Below are 21,574 nucleotides of genomic sequence, written 5' to 3'. Positions count from 1 at the left end.
GATGTCTATTCTTGTGCAATAATTTGGTATAATTTTGAGTATAAACAGCCAAAAAGTTGTGGGCGTGGCTCCGACATCTGGTGGGTGAATTTCAAAGTCACCTTTTTAAGACGGCGTCTAAGCGATTTTTGTGTTTTGTTTTCACAAGGCCTTCCGATGCAAGGGCCTTCAGTACACTACAAGACTAAATATGATGGGTAAATTATCTATATTTTGAATGTAAAAATAACAGCATTGCACCGTTAGTGTTTTAATTGCACCCCCCCGCCAATTTTAATTCCACAACCCGTGGATCTGCTGGAAAGCGAGGCTCAAACTGCAGGGCGGTCGAAATGAAAAAAAATGAAAAAAGGTAAAAAATTCAACAACACACGCCAGGAGTCGGTGGCAAATACTTAAATTAATTTAATCAGGAATATTTACATAGCAGGAGACAACCAACCGACCAATCGTGGAAAGGATACGACATGATTAACAGAAATAATGTGAAATGTACTCTAGCTTGACCTTCCCTCGAGTATGAGAAGCTCTGAACGCACGCTGGGCCGGATTTACTGAGAAGAGTTTGCTCATGTAGAATTGTAGAAATGTGTGCAAACGTCTATTTGGGCAGAGAAGATGCGGTGAAAGGCGACGTGCAACGTCATTTAGCAATGGCTGTTTTTATTTCGCACATTTAGCAACCGTCTCATTTTTTTTTGCACAACTTAATTTGAGATCTCGGTAAATCAGACCCAGCATGTGTTTGTTAATTATTTTTTTTTACAAAAGCAGACTATATATATATATATATATATATATATATATATATATATGTATAGTGACACAAAACATCACAATCCCTTCTTTCATGAGTCAAAACTGAAATGAACAGTGAGCGAATCCTTCCCAGATTCACCATCTCAGTGCTGAAAGCGAACGCTAGCAATTCGTCTGAGTTGAGAACAATGTCAAACGTTGTCGAGGAGAATCTAAAAAAAAACACTTGCATCCTTCCATCGCTCGGGGGTTAAAGAGTACAAACTGCCCAAAATGCCCTCAAAAAGTTAGAAAGGAGAAGAAGAAATAAAAGTTAACCATGGGAGCAACATTTTTTTTTTTTTTTTTACAATTTATACCAACACTTTTCAACCAAACATTACTTTCTTGTTTTTTTTTTGGGTTTTTTTTATTAAAAAACTGTAAGATTTTATACTACATAAAATAATTGTATTTTACAATATAATTTCCGGCAGTAAAATAGGTTTTTGATTGAGGTAATTACATTACGGCGCTTGTAAAAAGTAAAAGAAAAGAAAAAAAAAATAGATAGATTCAGAACCTACAAACACCATCACCACACCAATGCCCACATTTTCTCCCTGCTGCCACTCATCATCTTGGTAAAGAAAAACGTTCATCTGGTGAGAAAAACTGGGGAAAAAAAAAAAAAAAAAATCAGGTTGCATCATCAGTTTGGGTCGCCGATCAATGCGAAGTCCAGTTTGAGAGCTGACTGACGTCATTACAGGCGGCCCGAGTCCAATTCTGTCTTTGCAACTCAATGTTAAAGGATGTAGGTTGGCCGTGACCCTAAAATGGGTTCAGGAGCTGTTTTGATACACGTATGTATGTATACAAATATATATATATATATGTATATATATATATATATATATATATATATATATATATATATATACATATGTATGAGTGGGTGTATTTCTTTGCCTTTGTTGCAGACGATCACCTTATTGCTCAGGCGCAAAGAAGAAAGAAAAATTGAAATATACATAAGAAAGACAGGTCTTTAAAACCGAACTGAATGAAATTTCAAACTGCTGGTTGCAAAAAAAAAAAAAAAAGGATGAGACTTTTTTCTCTCTTTTTTTTTTTTTGAGTGCACAGACAAAGCTTCCTGCAACTCGGACCACTGATGAGACTGCTTTCTACCTTGGTGGGGGTGGGGGGTGGGGGTGGCCTGAACGACACAGCAGGCAAATATGACCCTGGATAGCAACAAGCAAGTAATTCCCTTTTTTTTTTTTGGAACAGGTGCTGTAAAAACGTACAGGAATCAAGGCACAAATCTGAACGGACGAGGAAAAATACACCACGAGTTCCACCTCATTTTTGCCATTCCAAAACCACTGCGCTAAACGCAAACACGTTTCTGTGTTTTCAAGGAATTATGGGATTTTTTTTTTTGTTGATCTGAGTTCAACCTTTTCCATCACACAGGGCTGCGGTTCACACACGGTTCCACACGAAAAGTGTTTTGGTGAAAAACATGCGCTTGAAAATCAACTTTGCTTCAGTTTCAGACTGTAAGTGATGACACAACATGGAAGTTAGGATACAAAGAACCAATTCAGGACTATTTGCTGAAACGCAATCAAACAGGGTTTTATACTCCCCAACTAGTACTATTTGAAGGAGGAATACAACAAAATAATGTCATGGACTTTACCCCTCCACTCCCTCTGTGATCCCAATTTGATATCCGGTGGAGTTGTTTTCCTGTTCATTTTTTGATTATAATTTTCTTCCTGCGAGTTAAAGAGTCAATGTTGAGTCAGTGAATTGAAGTGCATTAAGTGTGTATTATGCCGTGTTTCTAATGTATAGTATTGCTGCACGTTTTGGTTTCTACCCTGAAAGAAAACAACAATTGTGTGTCTGTTGTGTGTGTCGGCTCAGTTTGTGACACTGCTGGAGCCTCTGAAGAAAGTGGCGGTGGTGTAAAGGTGTAATGAACTGCTTTGGCCACTCGGGGGGGGGGGGGGGGTCAAAAAGTGTTGTACTTGGCAGTGAAACTAAGGCAAAAGCTTAGAGCAGGGGTGTGAAACGTATGGCCCGCGGGCCGGATTTGAACAGGGTTTTTCAAGGTCGCAAGCTGATTGTTGTTGTTTTTTTGTTGCAAAGCATCAATTTAAGGAAACCGCCGTTCTTAATGTGTCCACCAAATGTCGCAATAGTAGAAGTAGGGTCGCTCCAAAGTGTACTGGCCCTACAAAGGCCCACGTAAAATAAAGAAAACACCTGAAGTTGTTGATATTTCAAAGTTATTATTATACCAATGATTTTATTGGCCCGGCCCGGCTCGGCCCGGCTCGCTTCGGAATAGATTTTCCTCTATATGGCTCGTGAACTAAAATGAGTTTGACACCACTGGTTTCGAGGACCTGTGATAGAAGAGGAGGAAGAGAAGAAGAAGAAGAAGAAGAAGGAGAAGAAGAAGAAGGAGAAGAAGGAGAAGAAGTAGAAGAAGGAGAAGAAGAAGGAGAAGAAGGAGAAGAAGTAGAAGGAGAAGAAGAAGGAGAAGAAGGAGAAGAAGGAGAAGAAGGAGAAGAAGGAGAAGAAGTAGAAGGAGAAGAAGGAGAAGAAGGAGAAGAAGTAGAAGAAGTAGAAGTAGAAGAAGGAGAAGAAGAAGGAGAAGAAGAAGAAGGAGAAGAAGGAGAAGAAGGAGAAGAAGAAGGAGAAGAAGAAGAAGAAGGAGAAGAAGTAGAGCAGTTTGCTCATCACCCTGTTCTTCACACACCTTTGGGATCTCAGCAGCCCTTTCAGGGTATCCCCCCCCCCCCCCCCCCCACTGGAGTTCATCAACTGTATTGCAGCAAGCAGCAGCAAAGAGTCCCTTTTGTTTTGTGATGATGGAGAAATAAAATGTTTCAGTTTTGTCCTCTTTTTATCATCAAAGCGCAGAGGCCGACCCAGCGCCCTGAGGTGAACTTGGCTGTTTTCAACAGCAGCGTCGACACAGCGTGACAGTCTGCTGCTTACACACAGGTTGGCTTCAACACTTTGTGATGTCATTTCACTGAGTGACTCGACGCACGACATTTCAGTTTGTCTACCGTTGAACTTACACTTTAAATTCTAAATGCTATCATTTGAACTAATAATTTAAGTTTTTTTTTTTGTTGTTTTTTTTAGAATAATGCACATAATAATGCTTGTACTGCTGATACTAGAGTTTGAGGACAAGTTTTGAGATATATTTTCTATCTAAAAGGGTCAAGAAGAAAATAAATAGTTGCAATCAAAGCCTTACAAATGGCCCAGACGGTCCAATAAAGACCACATCACTGGTGCGAGTTTTCTAGTGAAAATGAATGGAATCTCGCCAAAAGGGCCCTGTTGGTCCTCGGCTTCTCGGCTCAAACTGTGACTGCCAGAAGTGCCACCGTTTCTTTCTCTGAGCAGCGCAGCTTGAGGAAGTCAACGTTGCTAAAAACCCAAGCTGGAGCAAACTGGAGTTAAATACCATCGTCAAGCCACCCAAATGGACGGGAGATTTACAATTGAAAAAAAAACCAAAAAATAAAAATCCACTGTAGAAGACCGGCTCGAACTGGCTGGAACCGGCTAGAACTGGCTAGAACTGACTAGAACCGGCGTGCTCAGGTCCAGTGCCCAGGCCCGCCTTCAATCCACAAGTGTGAAAATGTCCAAGAGCAGTTCAAACCAAGGAGGAAAAAGTATTGTTGATATACATGTGTGTGCACCTATGTATGTTTGTGTACATACATATATGTATATATATCTGTATGTGTATATCTATATACATACACAGATAGATATACATATACACACACATACACACACACACACACACACACACACACGTATGTATATAAATATACACACACATATATAATATATGTATTACGAGTGTGGCCAATCAAATGACAAATGTGGATTTTGCGCTGCCAAAAAGGGTGAAACTCAGGATAACAACGGGACGTCAGCACCACTCAACTGTTAATTTCCCTGCAGCAACCGAACCAGTGCAGTGAAATGTGACAAAGTGCACAATGAAATTCAGAAAACCTTTTTTTTTTTTTTTTTTTTCCTAAACCGCCATCATTTTAAAGTCAAAATAAAAGACATCTGTACTGAGCAAAGCTGATCTATATTATGCACGTTTGTGTGGTCATAATGTTAAAGATGCCGTGTGCTGCTGCTGCTGCTGCGGCCTCAACCACACCTGTTGCACCCTGCCTGTCCTGGGAAGCCCTTGAGGGACTCAATAAGCCACTGAACGTCTTTTTTTTTTTAAGGCTTCTACCGTACGACAAAGTGTCCGTGTGTAGAAAAGTCTCGTGACCAAAAGGCTGCACTGTGACGTATTGCATAAAACACCACCACGGTTATTAGAATTTGCCATCCACTCAGTCACTCACTCACGCAGCACGCTTGAAATCAAACCTCTACGACTAGCACTCCCCGGTTAGCACACAGTTAGGACTGCAAACGAGAAAAACAAGCTCATTATTTCCCTGCGCGTGTTGACAACGACACACACACACACAGACACACACACAAAAAAAAAAAAAAATCAAGAATTTCAGAGAGAAGACGACAATAAGTGCAAGTCAACAAGTTGTGTGGTTTCTGTGTGTCTTTGCGCGTCACCGGCTCCTCCACCTGCTCCTCCCCTCCTGCTCCTCCTCAGAGGGGGGTCTGCAGGTGTGTGTATTGCTGCGACGGCGTGGAGGGGGAGGTGGCGCTGGAGCTGGAGCTGTTGGCCAATCGGGAGGAGGGGGAGGAGTCAGAGCGCTGCAGCTCCTCCAGCTTCTTCAAGTACTCGTCCCTGAGGGCCAGCAGCTCCAGGTAGCGCTGCTCCACCGGGCTCTGCTGCTGCAGCAGGGCGGGGGCGGGGGGGGCACACGACACAACACAACATGATGTATACGCACACACACAAAAAGAAACAGTAGAAAACTGGGAGAAACTAAGGGAAAAAAAAACAAACTTTTTCTTCATTTAAAAGCATTAGCATGAAACTATGGCGTTATTTAGCGATCATTCTCACGTTATAATGTGAAACTATTCGCTGATTTTGTGATCATTTTTTGATCATTTCGTGAAACTATCACAGTGTTTTGTGATCATTTTCACATTACAACGTCAAACTATTAAATGATTTTGTGATCATTTCTTTTTACATAATTTCCTGAAACTATCACAGTATTTCCTGGTCATTTTCACGTTTTTTTATGTGAAACCATCACATTATTTCGTGAAAGTCTACATCTTTGCGTGATGACTTTCACGTTATAAAGTGATACTGAGCCCAGTTTTTTTTTTTTTTTTTTAAATCGTGTGGCAGCAACGGGCTTCCGCATGAACGGCGTATAAAGTACAGTTGCATCTCCAGCAGTGAGCAGTGTTTCTCAACTGGTGGATCGTGACTCAAAAAGTGGGCCGCGGCTTTGTGGTCAGTCTGTCTTTTCTTTCATTCTTTCATTCATTCGTTCATGCATCTGTAGAGAAAATGTTGGCCATTTTCTTTTGCGGGACAACAGAAAGAGCAAAGCGCGAGTGGTTCTCACCTGCTGTCGTATGCGTGGATTCCAGCGGATGTAGTAGGCCACCCACAGCTCCAGGTGGCGCATGCTGGCCACGGGGTAGAGGACCCTGCCGGACTCGGGCGTGTAGAAGGGATTGAGATAGCTCTCCCTCTTGGAGTTGACCAGAGCCCACAGGGACACCGTCTTCATTCTCACCTCCTGCACACAGGAGGAGGGTGTGAGCGCTTCGCTCAGGCTCAGTCCCGAGTAATAATGATAAAAAAAAAATAACAACAACTATAACAATAATAATAATCATAATAAGTATTATACAAATGACACTTATAAAAACGACAATTAAGCTTCTTCATTTATTTCTACTCAGTCAGTGTGAGACCTGCTGAGGGAGGAAAATAACCTGAAGTCGCTTTTAAAGCAAAGTCACTCCACAATGGAATGTTATTAGGGACTGAGCCCCTGCGATAAGACCAGCTGCAGAATGAAAAATCCTGCTGTTCCAGAGCGGCGCCACATTGCGGTAAAAAACCCCAAAAAAACAAACAAACTTTTTTTCCCTCTTTTTTTTTAACACTGACTTCCCCCCTACCCCATAAATTCTGACCTTTGACCCCCGACAAACTGGAAGTGAGCTATTTTCACTTGTTTGAAAAAAATCTAAAAGCCCAAAGGTCAAGAAACGTTGGTTGAAAAACCCTGCTATACACAACATGACAAACGTTACAAAAGGTCCGTTTCCCCTGGCATCTGGTCTTACGTTTTGGTCTCGTGCGCTCTCGCAGTTGTAGAGGAAGGTTCCGAAGCGACAGCTGTAGAGGTGATCCAGGATGGTCAGCAGGAGGCGCTCGTTGAACTCAAAGGCTGTGGGAAACTGACGGGTGAGGAGGAAGAAAAGGTGTGTTAGCTGAAGACAACCAGTGCCATGCTCACTGAGAAGGAGCGACACAAGCACACAGGGGCCTGACTGGCTGGCTGGGTGGGTGGGTGGGTAGTTAGGTAGGTAGGTAGTTAGCTGGATAGGTAGTTGATTGGGTGGGTGGGTAGGTAGTTGGGTGGGTGGGTAGGTAGGTAGGTAGTTGGCTGGGTAGGTAGTTGATTGGGTGGGTGGGTAGGTAGTTGGGTGGGTGGGTAGTTGGATAGGTAGTTGGGTTGGTGGGTAGGTAGTCTAGTTGGGTAGGTAGTTGATTGGGTGGGTGGGTGGGTGGGTAGTTGGGTAGTTGGGTTGGTGGGTAGGTAGTCTAGTTGGGTAGGTAGTTGGGTGAGTGGCTTGGGTGTGTAAGGTACCTGTTTAGTCATCTGCCACACACAATCGATGAACTGGACAAAGATGGGAGATCGGTCTTGATCGGCGTGATTCTTGTCCCCGTGGCCGATCCTCTGCACACAAGCAAGAGAAGATGAACAGGATGCACGTTGTTCATTCTCTATTTCACCAAGCAGCTCAGCTACTTTGCAAAGACGACAAACCAGAGCATTTTATTTTCAAACATCAAACTGAAGTGGAATTCCGAACAGGTGTGTGTGTGTGTGTGTGTGTGTGGTTGTTACTCACTGAGGCAAACTTGTGGCCAAAACTGATCCACTCCTTTTCAATCAGCACCTGAAAGACCACACAACACACTTATTACACAGTGGGTTTTTTTAGGTTTAAAATGAGTGTGTGAAATACAGAGGAGTCACCACGGGACGCCTATGGGCCGCGGGCCGTAGCTTTCCCAAGCCTGCCCGAGTTAATATGACTATCGTGTGTAATTAGTAACAAGTTGTTTTTTTAAAATTATTATTAATAAACTCCCCCCCCCCCCCCCACATGAATGTTGACAGGTATTTTGCAGCTCTGACCTGGAAGCCCCTGAGCGTGCGGTAGTGGCTGTCCAGCATCAGCATGGACAGCGAGGTGAGCTGAGCCGTGCGGTCCCAGCCGTCGCTGCAGTGGACCAGCACCGAGTTCCCATTGGAGACCTTGTCTGCCACCTGGATGGCTCCTGACAAGACCATCTGACATGGAGGGAGGACACACATCACATTCTCATTCTCTCTCTCTCTCTCTCTCTCTCTCTCTCTCCCTCTCCCTCTCCCTCTCCCTCTCCCTCTCCCTCTCTCTCTCTCTCTCTCTCTCTCTCTCTCTCTCTCTCTCTCTCTCTCTCTCTCTCTCTCTCTCTCTCTCTCTCATGCACTCCCCAGGACGCTTCTTACCTTGACGTGCTCAAGCCAGTGTGTGGACTCCAGACTGGACAGCCAGTGGGATTCCTCCACGTTGGGGTAGACGATGTCTTTGAGTTTCTTCAGGGATTCCCTCATGACGTGGATGTTCTGGATGTCCAGAAACACCAGCTCGGCGTTCTGGTACTCATCACCCTCATAGCCCCCTCCTGTGGCCTGGAGTGAGAGGAAGAGGAAGAGGAAGAAGAAGAAGAGAAAGAAATTTGCATAGTTACAGCAGCAAGTCCGGTTCAAAGAGAAGAATTAAAAATATCGAAAAATGATCAAACTTATAAGTGACTGCTAAAGATGCGTCTGTCAATACTAGAAAAAGCTGCAGTCATTAATGAGAGAGAGAGAAAAAAAAAAATGGACTTCTAAGAGATATTTTGGTCGAATACTTTTTCTCATTTTGAATTTAAATCAAAGCACATTTTCTACACAATATCCCATGATATATTTTTCACTCCGCCCACCTACTCCTGCCCCTCAGTGGCCCACCAGTCAAACAGTTTGCCCACCTTGTTGGCCACAGCGTTGACGCTGGGCCGAGCGTCAAAGATGGTGAGCTTGACCGTGTCGTTGGCCTCCCTGATGAGGTCCAGGTAGCGCTCGTCGTCCTTGTTTCTTTTCCCGGACATGCCGACCAGAGGTTGACTGCAGCGGACGATCACGGCCTGGTTCTCCCTGTGGATCCACGACAGGACCTGCGCACAAAAAATGTGAAGAGGAAAAAAAAAAAATCTCAACGTTAAGCCAGTACTGACAGGAAGTGCTGTAGCGGCTAACAGGTAGCTTGTTTTGTTGTTGATTGTATTTGATTTTTTATTCTGTTGCTATTTTTTTTCCATCACATCTGCATTTATATCAATTAGGAATATCTTAAAAAATAAAATACATAAAAAAATATTTATATTCTAGGCGAATTTTGATTGATAGAAATAAAGTGTTTGAATATTGATATTGTGTGTATTCAATCATGTTGTGGCATCGGGGACAATTATGGTGAGAAATGAATGTGATCACTATCTTCACATAGGGTGAGTGTCCATAATAACAACATATAACTAAAGGCAAACTGAGAAAAGGTGTTATTTCAGAGGAGTGTAGTACACTGCTTGCCCTTCGTACGACTCAGCAGCCATGCAGTAGCTCGGGGTCAAAAAAGGTCAGTGAGCCCTGGTGTAAAATATCAACACCTTGAGTGACTTCACCAGACTTGGCAACCCAAATTGTTCAGTGAGTGAATTTTAACTGTGCACAAATTCATTTATTTGCATTTCATGTCATTTATCATAATATTAGTTTGTTTTTTAATGACAGAAACTCTGGAAAAACTGGTCTGAGAAAAACCTGCATCTCATTAACACAAAGCACCACTTGAGGAAATGTTGGCCGTTTATTTTGCAGGGTGCACATTTCAATCCCATAATTTCAACCTTTTTCACGAGACATGATAGACAATGGGATAGCGTTTTGATTTTTGTGGAAAAAATTTGGGTTACGGCTAGACCAGTGGAGAACCAGCAGGTCAGTGGAGAACCAGTGGTTCAGACTAGTTGAGGACCGGTGGTCCAGACCAGTGGGGAGCCAGTGCTACTGACCAGTTGAGGACCGGTGGGGAGCCAGCAGACCAGTGGACGACCAGTGGTCTGGACCAGTTGAGAACCAGCAGACCAGTGGAGAACCAATGGTCCAGACCAGTGGGGAGCCAGTGGTCAAAACCAGGGGAGAGACGCTGGCCCAGACCAGTGGGCAGCCAGTGGTCCAGACCAGTGGAGAACCAATGGTCCAGACCAGTGGGCAGCCAGTGGTCCAGACCAGTGGAGAACCAATGGTCCAGACCAGTGGGGAGCCAGTGGTCAAGACCAGGGGAGAGACGCTGGCCCAGACCAGTGGGCAGCCAGTGGAGAACCAGCAGACCAGTGGTCCAGACCAGTGGAGAGCCAGTGGTCCAGACCAGTGGGCAGCCAGTGGAGAACCAGCAGACCAGTGGTCCAGACCAGTGGAGAACCAGCAGGTCAGTGGAGAACCAGTGGTTCAGACTAGTTGAGGACCGGTGGTCCAGACCAGTGGGGAGCCAGTGCTACTGACCAGTTGAGGACCGGTGGGGAGCCAGCAGACCAGTGGACGACCAGTGGTCTGGACCAGTTGAGAACCAGCAGACCAGTGGAGAACCAATGGTCCAGACCAGTGATGAGCCAGTGGTCAAAACCAGGGGAGAGACGCTGGCCCAGACCAGTGGGCAGCCAGTGGTCCAGACCAGTGGAGAACCAATGGTCCAGACCAGTGGGCAGCCAGTGGTCCAGACCAGTGGAGAACCAATGGTCCAGACCAGTGGGGAGCCAGTGGTCAAGACCAGGGGAGAGACGCTGGCCCAGACCAGTGGGCAGCCAGTGGAGAACCAGCAGACCAGTGGTCCAGACCAGTGGAGAGCCAGTGGTCCAGACCAGTGGGCAGCCAGTGGAGAACCAGCAGACCAGTGGTCCAGACCAGTGGAGAACCAGCAGGTCAGTGGAGAACCAGTGGTTCAGACTAGTTGAGGACCGGTGGTCCAGACCAGTGGGGAGCCAGTGCTACTGACCAGTTGAGGACCGGTGGGGAGCCAGCAGACCAGTGGACGACCAGTGGTCTGGACCAGTTGAGAACCAGCAGACCAGTGGAGAACCAATGGTCCAGACCAGTGGGGAGCCAGTGGTCAAAACCAGGGGAGAGACGCTGGCCCAGACCAGTGGGCAGCCAGTGGTCCAGACCAGTGGAGAACCAATGGTCCAGACCAGTGGGCAGCCAGTGGTCCAGACCAGTGGAGAACCAATGGTCCAGACCAGTGGGGAGCCAGTGGTCAAGACCAGGGGAGAGACGCTGGCCCAGACCAGTGGGCAGCCAGTGGAGAACCAGCAGACCAGTGGTCCAGACCAGTGGAGAGCCAGTGGTCCAGACCAGTGGGCAGCCAGTGGAGAACCAGCAGACCAGTGGTCCAGACCAGTGGAGAACCAGCAGGTCAGTGGAGAACCAGTGGTTCAGACTAGTTGAGGACCGGTGGTCCAGACCAGTGGGGAGCCAGTGCTACTGACCAGTTGAGGACCGGTGGGGAGCCAGCAGACCAGTGGACGACCAGTGGTCTGGACCAGTTGAGAACCAGCAGACCAGTGGAGAACCAATGGTCCAGACCAGTGGGGAGCCAGTGGAGAACCAGCAGACCAGTGGTCCAGACCAGTGGAGAGCCAGTGGTCCAGACCAGTGGTGTCAGTGAAGGTGGTGCTCACCGGGATGCGTCCTCTCGACCTGAAGGTGGCCACCCGTTTGAGGTCCTCGTCGCGGCACTCGTACGGCACCGCCAGCAGGGTGGGGTAGGTGTCACACAGCTCGTAGTTCTTATTGACCAGAGTGAAGCGCCACTTGTTTGTGGGCAGGCCCTGCAAAAACACAACCATCACCATCACTATCAACACCATCAACACTGCCACCACCACCACCACCACCCTCTGTCATTCTGCAACACGCTTCGCTCTCCTACCTCCACTTTTACACTCTTTCCAATTTTCCTTTGCTGCCTTGCCTGTCACTCAACATTTATCTTTTTTTCCCGGGGGATTCTAATGATCGTGTTAATGTGTTTGCAATAATTATCAACCATGACATCACAAGGTTGGATAAAACGTTGAATTACATTTAGATCATTTTTACATTTTAGATGCGGCTCATCAAGGTGTGCCATTTTCAGAAAAGGCCTGCGCCGGGGGGGGGGGGGCGACTCATGCGATCCTGAGGGAAGCGGGGGGGCTACCTGGTACCCGCGGGCGCTGTGTTTGTGAGCACTGCCCTAAACAGAGGGCTAAATCGTCTGCTTTCAAGAGATCTATAGAGTTTTTGAGGCTGCATCAGTTGAGTGTGATGCTGCTGCTGCTGCTGCTGCTGCTGCTGCTGCTGCTGCTGCTGATGATGTGGAAAAGGGCTTCACAGGTTGCCACTGTGCTGATGCTGCTCCTCACCTGCCGCCGGAGCTCCTCTATGGGCGTGAAGACGGTCCAACCGCTCTCCTCAAACTTCTCCTGAGTGACGTACGGGAAAAGAGGCTGGAGGGGAAAGAGAGAAGATTAGTGCACGTCTCTGTTGAGTCATTAAAAAAACAAAAAACATTGAAGGGGAAAATATTTGACAATTATAAGGATAAATGATTGAATTGTGATATAATTATGCAGATTATTATGAAGCATTTTTTTTTTCAGCTTACCCCTTTTTTTAATTTAAATTGAGACCCACTGAGTTTTTAAAGGTAAACGCCAAAAAGATTTTAAAGCCAAAGTGCACAAAACCACTTCACAAACTGATATGTGACTGGCGTGAGGTTGTAAAGAGTCTCTGGTAGCAAGAGCAGATTTCACTTTGATTTAGTTGCTGCTACAGCTAAAGCAAAAGAAACTTTCATCCTGCATCCCTTTATAGCTGCAGAAAACTGAGCAGATGCAGTGGAGGTGGAGGAGGAGGAGGAGGAGGAGGAGGAGGAGGAGGAGGAGTGGGCTGCATCGCTCCAGTGCTCGCATGAAAACTGGGCACGGAAACAAACGGAACGCAGCTGCAAGCTGAAAATGCTCTTTGCACCCAGTACTGAGAGGAAGGTCTCCACTGATGAGGATGAAACTGAGGAAGTTGTGGAACGCTCCAGATGCATTTGTCATTTTTTCATAGTTTGCATGAGGACAATGGGCCAGTGTACACTGTTGTCCATGTACAAACACATTCTGCAATTATGACCTCGACTTTCATGGATTTAAGCATCACAAATTGGTAAAAAAAAAAAGTCTAAAAAAAAAACCCTGAAAAAACCCGCCATTCCAGAAAATTACGCCACACTGTCTTTTAGTGCTGCAACAGTGTAGTTTCCCAATTTGGGATCAATAAATTACATCTATCCATCCATCTATCCATCCATGCAAGCAGTCACAAGAAGATCTCTTACCAGGCTGTGTGAGAGGGGGAAAGCATATCTAAAGAGGAGCTCAAAGATGTCTCTTCTGCTGTGGCCTTCCTGCTTCAGGGCAAACCTCAAGTTCCTCATGTCCTGGAGGAGGGCAGAGGCAACACACACACACACACACACACACACACACACACACACACACACACACACAAAAATATCAGACCAAACACTCATGTGATATTTGTTTGTATTTCAACAAACTAGTAATCATAGCAAAACTAACAATATATACATATGTATACATATATGTGTATATATATATATATATATATATATATATATATATATATGTATATATATATATATATGTATATATATGTGTATATATATATATACACACACTACACATATCCACAATAACTGCAGTGTATTGAGTTGAACGTGACACACACACACACACACACACCTTGCACGTTATATCCAGGCCGTAGGAGTTTTCTCCTCGACTGGAGGCTCCGCCCATCTTCTCCACCCGGCTGATGGCCCCCAGAGGGACGTCCAGGATCACCACCACGTCCTGGAAGCAGAGGCAGGTGACCACTGGCGCAACGCCGCAAAGAGACAACACACTCCAGAGTAGGGATGGGCGATATGGACAAAAAGTTTTATCACGATAATTTCTGGCATTTATTGGGGTAACGATAAAATAAATAAATAAAACAATTCAACTCAATGTTTTGGGATTTTTTTTTTTGAAACCGCACTCGAAAAAACGCAAAAGAAAAATCCCGTTTACACGGATGCGCTGGAAACGACTGAAAACGATGCAGTACCTATGCCCGGCCTGGTGTGGCGCCGCAAGTTTATTCCTTGAAGGCGAAAGAAGAAGAAGAAGCGCGCCTGAAGCGCGCCGTGTTTACAGAAGCAGTAGCTCGCTGAAGACAAGCGCCACAGAGAACAGAAAGAAAGATCGCTCTTGAAAAGACGGTGTGGATAAACGACAGAGTTGAACGTCTGCTTCCAGTTCCTTTAGAACACAAAGCCTGAAAAGGTCCATGCTAAGATTGACTCGGAGTTGTGTCAGTAAAAGTTCGCTAACATTTTTGCATTTCCCGCCTCAACATCCCGGTCCGCCGACCCAAAAGAAAATAAATAAAAAGTAAATCGGGATGTTTGCAAATCGTTTCCGTGGGGTTTATTTTCACTTTGCACACAATCCACGATCGATTCTCGAGCACGGTGGCTACGCTATCAGCCCCGTGCTGGTTATTGTGCGACACGAGCTGCCAGAAGCAAGTGCGTTGCGCGCGTAATTACGTCATCAACACGAGTTACAGGTAAAAACATTTTTGACGACATATCGCCCATCCCTACTCCAGAGAAACGACATTACAACCTCGGTTAAGCTCTTTATTAGTTCATCCCAGCGGAACAGAATAGAACACACCTAGAATACTTTTTCTCTTGTATTCTATTCTTGGCCTCTAATTCTATTTCTGCTTCATCAACTCGCACCAACGCACCTCAGTCACATTCACAGGTTGTGTGCGTGCGTCTGTACGTGTGAGTGACAAAAGAGCTTTAAATGAACTCAATCAATCACAGTTGAGACACAAGCGTTGGCTTACAGCTTCTGAGCTCTTGAAGTAGAGTCTGTAGTTGGTGATGAGCACTTTGCCTTTCACGGCGCCGTTGAAAGGACAGATGTAGATGATGTCTTTGTCTGAAATGGTAAAAAAAAAAAAGGTGGAAAAACAACTGATATATTTGTTGCCTTCTCATTAGGACACGTGTGACAGTCAGTCGCCCTGGTGCCCCACCACTGACAGGCTGGCTTTCACCTGGTAGTTTACAGGTACAGGTCGTGTTGGTTTGCAAGCACGTAGAGACAAAAAGCAAGAAGACCACGCATGGCAGAGAAGGGGAAGCGGAGAGAGAGAGAGAGGGAGAGAGAGAGAGGGAGAGAGGGGGAGATGAACCACAAAGCAGATGTGGAGGTAAAAATACCATCTAGCTCCAACTGCTGAACCTGAACTGATGCACCTGAGCAGGCTGAGTGGCTGAGCTGTGTCAAGGTACTGCGCGGCCGCTTTGAGGACCAGTCAGTCAGTCAGTCAGTCAGTCAGTCAGTCAGTCAGTCAGCAGAGACACAAGTCCTGCAAAGTTTTCATTTTTACCATCTACTAAGTTCAAGTTCAAGGCAGCTTGACTTGCTGTCAATTCTACAATATATGTGACAAATACAGAGTGTTGAAGTTTGGTTAGTCAGCGGCCCCACGGTGTGAGGATGGACGGCATGCACGTACAGAGAGAGTAAAGAGGGGGGAAAAAAAAAAAGGACAGCACAAGAAAATATAAAACCGCATCAGAGACGTGCAAATAAAAGATAAGAGTGTAACGGCGACACGAGAGAATAGAGCGCAGCAGTGGCACAAGTTATAAAAAAAAAAGCAAATTTTCAGACTGATTTGAAGACAACATCTAAACAGAGCCGAGGAGTGGCGTTCACACCGTACCTGTAATTCTGTCCTCGCCCGGCAGCAGAGACACATCGGCTAACAGCTCCATCTTGAGGGAATCTCTGGAGGTCTGCGAGACAACACAGGGAGCAAAATCATTCCAAAGCACGCGATGCTGACGGCGACTGCGGTCGTCAGCACCAGGACACAGTGCAGGGCGACGATAAATGTCTGAGCGGTGATGGGTGTGTCATCTGTTGCTGCCATCAGTTTCCAGAAAGGCAAATCGAACAAAACACACAAAACAGTTTTGGTTCCTATTTTTTGAAAGACATTTCTGTATTTGCACACAGCGTGGTACACGGGGACCAAAACAAAACAAAACAAAAAAAAGAAGTCCAAAACTACATCAGAGTAGCGCAAGTAAGGAATAAGAGTGCAAAGAATACAAAAGTGAGTGCAAAACTGCAAGAGTACAGCGGTGATGCATGGTATAAAACTATCAAATGCAATATATATGTATACATATATATATATTAAGGGTGTCAAAGTTAACGGGAAATGAATTGACTCACAGCACACAGTCACACGCTTGCAGCCGGCTTGTAAACACAACAAAAAAAAAGAAAAGGACACTAAGCGTAGATGAGCACTAGGAAGGACTAACATGGATAAGGCGTCAATTGTAAATGGAAAGTTCCACTTCAAAACCCTGCCAGTGCCAGATGGCAGTCTTGAGAGGACAAAAGTGATGTGCATTTACTGTAACGAGTGCTTCCATTCGGCGCCCACGTTAATCAATGTGGTGGTTCACACTCGACAGGCGCGCGGCTCGCGCCATGCAGTTTTCGTTTCAGCGTCTGCTCTATTTTGTGCGTGAGCCGCGAGCTATCCTCTAAAGAGTCGCTAAAAAAAAAAAAACAACGAGAAAATCCGGTGAATTTTCAAAATAAACTGATTTCAAAATAAAAACCGAATGACAAATTCGATCATATTTGTATGTTCTATTTGTCAGTACATTGTATCAGAGTGGGGGATGAATAGTTCAAGTTCGAGTTGAAAAGTAAAATATACAAATTTTGGTCGTACTAGTAATCATTACTATGTAATGTTACAGTTATGCCCATCTGTTGTCTTTGTTGGGCGTGAGTTTATAATTATTTTTTTTACCCTATGCTTTTGTTTTGTTAGTAGTACTTGTCATTGCTCCAACACGAATAAACATGCTGTATTTGCAGAAAGCAAGTATTTGCCTACTCCCATGTTGATATGATTATTAAAAAAATGGAAAAATATCAGTTTACGGTAGATTTAGAGCAGATAAAAAAATATGCGATTAATTTGCGATTGTGAGTTAACTATGGAAAACCATGCGATTAATCGTATTAATTTTTTTAATCGACTGACAGCTCTAGTATATATATATATATATATATATATATATATATATATATACACACACACACACACACACACACACACACACACACACACACACACACACAGCCTTACACTGGAGATGCGAGTGTCCATGGCGTTGGAGTTGTAGACAGAGACTGGTGAGGCCATCGCTCAGGGAGGAGGAGCAGGAGCAGGAGGAAGAGGAGGAGGAGGAGGAGGGTCTTCCACAGGCTGAGGGAGAGAAGAAGCCACACACTGTTAGAGACGACCTGCACCTGCCCAACACTTTCAGACATGGATTTATTCAATCATCCCCTAATTTGTTTTGGCTTTACGGTTTTTCCCCCCTCAAAACAGTTTCAATTAAAAAAAAAAAAAAAGTCTCATGACACGCGCGTCATTTATTTTTTCCTTTATCATGAAGTCACGACCCAAATTCATACCACTTTGGGAGGTCGCGACCCACCAGTTGAGAAACGCTGCTCTATAATATCAAGTGTGGGGCCGCGGTGGTTCGCAGTAGGAGTTTGTTAACAAGTTCAACACAGCAGCAGGCACTCCGAGCTGCTGTTGTGTTTGGTGAACAAGTATAGACACAAGCTGCACGGAAGCAACTGGAATGATGATTACACACACAGGTGCTCCCTTTCTGTCCCGTTTTTCTTTTCTTTTAAGTTCACTACTATTAAATAGCAGATGCATGTATTTACGGGAGGAAAACCATGACCTATAATTCCACTCAAACTTGACCAAACGGAGCAAAATGAAACAAATCCTGGGTTTGTTAGTGTGCAGGAAGCAACACTGGTGGCTGCAGGAAGAAACACTGAAATAAAACTGCAAAAACATCAACTTTTTTTTTTAAATTCTGCCTTTTCCCTTTGGTGAATATCATTTTTTAAAAACTGAATATTAGACAGTGTGATCTTAAAGATATTTTGGTGATCATTAGCAGCTGCGTTTCCACGACAGTTTTTTGCAAAACCAAAGAAAAATTTCAAAAAAATTCCATAAAGCACAATTCGCGATTTGCAGGTGTCTCCATTGAACGGTGTAACTCTCATTGAATCTCGTCCTGTGAGATTTGATGAGAATCACGTTTGCTTTTGAGTGTTCACATTTGTTTGCGGTCCAGAATGGTTGCTGTATTTTTTTCTCTTGGATGACTTGTAAAAAAAAAATATTCCGTCGCCTCCTCCGTCCAATTAAAGCGTGCCATTTTCACTGGTCAGTCAACTGGTCATGTGACTCCCTAGGTCACGTCCGCTGGACGTGTAAATGTGAAAAAAGTGTTTCCATGACACTTTTACTGCCATATTTAGGTTTTACGCAATTCTAGGGGTCATGGAAACGCAGCTAGTGAGAATAATATATATATATATATATGTATATATATATATATATATATATGTATTTTAACTTTTTGAAAAAAGACTCCCTTTAAATTTTGCTATGAGGCTTTCAGGGGGTCTCAAGGGTCAGCCAGGGGGGTTCAACCCCACTGGAACCCCCAGAGAGAGAGAGCGAGAGAGAGAGAGAGAGAGAGAGAGAGAGAGACCTTGCCTTGGACTACGAACCTGAAGTGACAGCAATAAAAACCTCCCAAGTTATGAAAGGTAACAAGAGTCGTAACCCAGTCAGCAATGCTAGCGTCAGTGAACCGCATCCACTGTTGATGAGGCAAATAAAAGCACAAACGCAGAGAAAGGAGTCACTGCTCCAGCTGTCCTAAAGCAATTATTCTGCCTAATAACTTAATATTATTATTATTATTATTATTATTATTATTATTATTATAGGCAACAAGGCAACAGCGGGCCAATGATTTAGAATAATAATTTTTAAAAAAAGTTACGAGAGCTTCTTTCAGTCTGACAGCTGACAACACAAGTGTGCGAAATACAGGTGTCTGGTCGGGAGGTGTCACCCCCCCCCCCCCCACCAACCTATAAACCATGAGACCCCTTGTGAAAGCCTCAAAACAAAACTTTAAGGGGTCTGATATTTTTTAAGAAAGCTAAAAAACCCAGCATGAATCAATCACGTGATGAAGACGAGAGAGAATTTGGCCTCATCCTGCACAGCTTGGCAGGACGGCTACAGGGGATGTAGGCCTGGGTATGAGTACAACTACTGACTATTCTACGCTTATAGATGACAATAAAAAAAAATAAAAAATGCAACATTTATTTCCAATACTGGAGCTGAACTGAGAAGGAACTGTAATTGTGACTCATGGTCACTAACATGTCTTTAAGATCACCTTGTGTGATATTGAATTTAGAAAAAACAAACAAACACTATTCATAGTTTTTTGGGGGACAATTTTGTATATTCCAATATTATTATACCGAACATTGACCACTGAATATATTTATTTATTTTTTTTTGTATTTGGCAAACTGAGCTGATAGCTTTAAGAGGGCTAATATTATTACTACTACTACTACTACTACTACTACTACGAAGAAGAGCTGTTTGGTTTCCAGTTCGCGAGCTCCATTCTGAATGACGCGAACAGTGTCCACACTGCGCCAGTCGTGCTTCCAGCCCCTCGAACCGCCGAGTTAGCGGAGGAGACACTGCCACTCGGCCAGTGTTCCCGGTGGCAACCGTGACTCACATTCCACTAACGGTGCCAAAACCCCCAAAATAATGGCAGTGCAAACAACCTCCACCTACCAAGCAACCACCCACCAACTTTCCCCCCGCAACTCGCTTCATTTCCACCGGGCACAGCTGTGGAGGCAGGACCAGGAAATAGCCGAGGCCTCAGTACGGAACATACACTTGAACTCGGGATCTCTCCCACCCCCCCACGCAAAAATGTCCACTATCGCGGCCGCGACGGTATCGGAACACCCCTCCGAACACTCGGCGACGTGGTTTTATGGAGTCCCGTTAGCGGCCAGGGGGTCTAAACTTACCCACAGAAGTGAGCTTCTCCCGCGGCTCGGTGTCGAAGCGCTTCCCCCCTCGAAAGGAAGCTACAGCCCGGAAGTCACTCCGCGTCACATGCGCGTGTCTCGCGGCGCCGATTGGCTGCTTGCTTGTCAAACTCAGGAGGGGAAAAAAAAAAAGAATGCTGGGAAACGTATTTTTCTCTTCCCATTAGGCATTAGTGGTGGGAATTCCGGCTCTTTACGGTGAACCGGTTGTTTTGGCGCGGCTAATATTAAAATACCAAATCAAACACCCACCCCAACACAACTAAGTACAAGTGAAATGACACATCAATGCTGCTGGCATCATTTATATTATTATAAATTATTATTAACTATACATAATTCGTTAAACCTCCTTTGTGTAACGAGGTCCAAAAGAGACAAATTGGCGCTGTACATTAATTTTCAATATTTTTTTTTGTTTTCTCTTTCACGGATAGATTGATATTTTTGTCTGTAACATGACCTTTCATGGCAGAGCAGCAGCAGCAGTAGTGAAGATGCTCTCATGTCTGTGTAGTTGTCGCTATGTAACAGTAGAGGACGATAGCGAGCTGATACTGTAGTGGTCGCTTAAGGTCATTTAAATTCCATTCAGCCACTCTGTGGTTGATGAATGGACATTTTAATCTGGCACTGTAAGGGAGGAAATCATTTAAATTATTATTATTTTTATTTATTTATTTTTAATTTGGCATTGTTAAAATGTTATTATTTCATACGATCGACTGAATTGCAGTGTATGATTGCATTGATAAAACAAGGTGTAGTACTGGCAACAAAAACTCTCACTGAAGTTTGAAGGAGATTCAAAATTAAAACTTTTTCTATCAAAAATAGAAAACATTTGGGAGCGTCTTCCTAATTAGTGATGTCATTTACTAGTGATATACTAGTATACTAATACATTCAGAGAGACAAAAATATTCATACTCTGCAACTGCGTATGAAGCAACATGTTCAAAAACAAGTGATTTGAGAGAGTGAAAGTGAAAGAATCAATACTGGAGATGAAGTCATTTTCATTATTTCACCCCTCATGTGTCTTTTTTCCCCCGTGTATTACTATTATCATATGACACAGTAAGCGCCTTCATCACTGCTGACAGGACATACGGACATATTGATAGGACACATGAATGACATTGGAAGACTGTCATGTAAAGAACAGCAATTCTGATGAGTGGGAGAGGAGTTTTTTTTTAAAGATTTGTAAAATAAATAAATAAATAAATAAAAACATTTAAAAAAAAAATGAAAGGAGAATCAACAGCTGATGTATGAACAGGGTGTGGGATGTCACGCTCTGCCCCGCTCACTTGCTAGCATCACCTAGTGGGGAAGATGCAGATG

The 21,574-nt window shown here is 44.3% G+C and overlaps 1 protein-coding gene across 2 annotated transcripts; it reads right to left on the bottom strand.

The window, feature by feature from the left end:
* Window positions 1-1,124: 1,124 nt before the first annotated feature.
* On the bottom strand, window positions 1,125-20,245 carry mtm1 (myotubularin 1). Of its 2 annotated transcripts, none has more exons than XM_076040582.1 (16): window positions 20,208-20,245; window positions 17,388-17,507; window positions 15,933-16,005; window positions 15,045-15,139; window positions 13,883-13,993; window positions 13,456-13,557; window positions 12,488-12,571; window positions 11,762-11,911; window positions 9,017-9,202; window positions 8,490-8,672; window positions 8,136-8,291; window positions 7,846-7,893; window positions 7,578-7,670; window positions 7,051-7,164; window positions 6,318-6,494; window positions 1,125-5,619 (listed from the first exon to the last, which is right to left on the bottom strand). In XM_076040582.1, the coding sequence occupies exons 2-16, from the start codon at window positions 17,442-17,444 to the stop codon at window positions 5,434-5,436; spliced, it is 1,815 nt and encodes a 604-aa protein (XP_075896697.1). In that variant the 5' UTR covers window positions 17,445-17,507; window positions 20,208-20,245; the 3' UTR covers window positions 1,125-5,433. The 2 variants fall into 2 exon arrangements, with proteins under 2 accessions (XP_075896697.1, XP_075896696.1); XM_076040581.1 differs by having other exon boundaries at window positions 1,125-5,622; window positions 20,208-20,228.
* Between the last annotated feature and the right edge of the window lie 1,329 nt (window positions 20,246-21,574).

Source organism: Nelusetta ayraudi, unplaced genomic scaffold (genome assembly GCF_046127955.1).
Source record: "Nelusetta ayraudi isolate G7.1 ecotype Tasmania unplaced genomic scaffold, CSIRO-AGI_Nayr_v1 ptg000061l, whole genome shotgun sequence".
Classification (NCBI taxonomy): Eukaryota; Metazoa; Chordata; class Actinopteri; order Tetraodontiformes; family Monacanthidae; genus Nelusetta; species Nelusetta ayraudi.
This window is presented reverse-complemented; position numbering and strand designations above follow the sequence as displayed.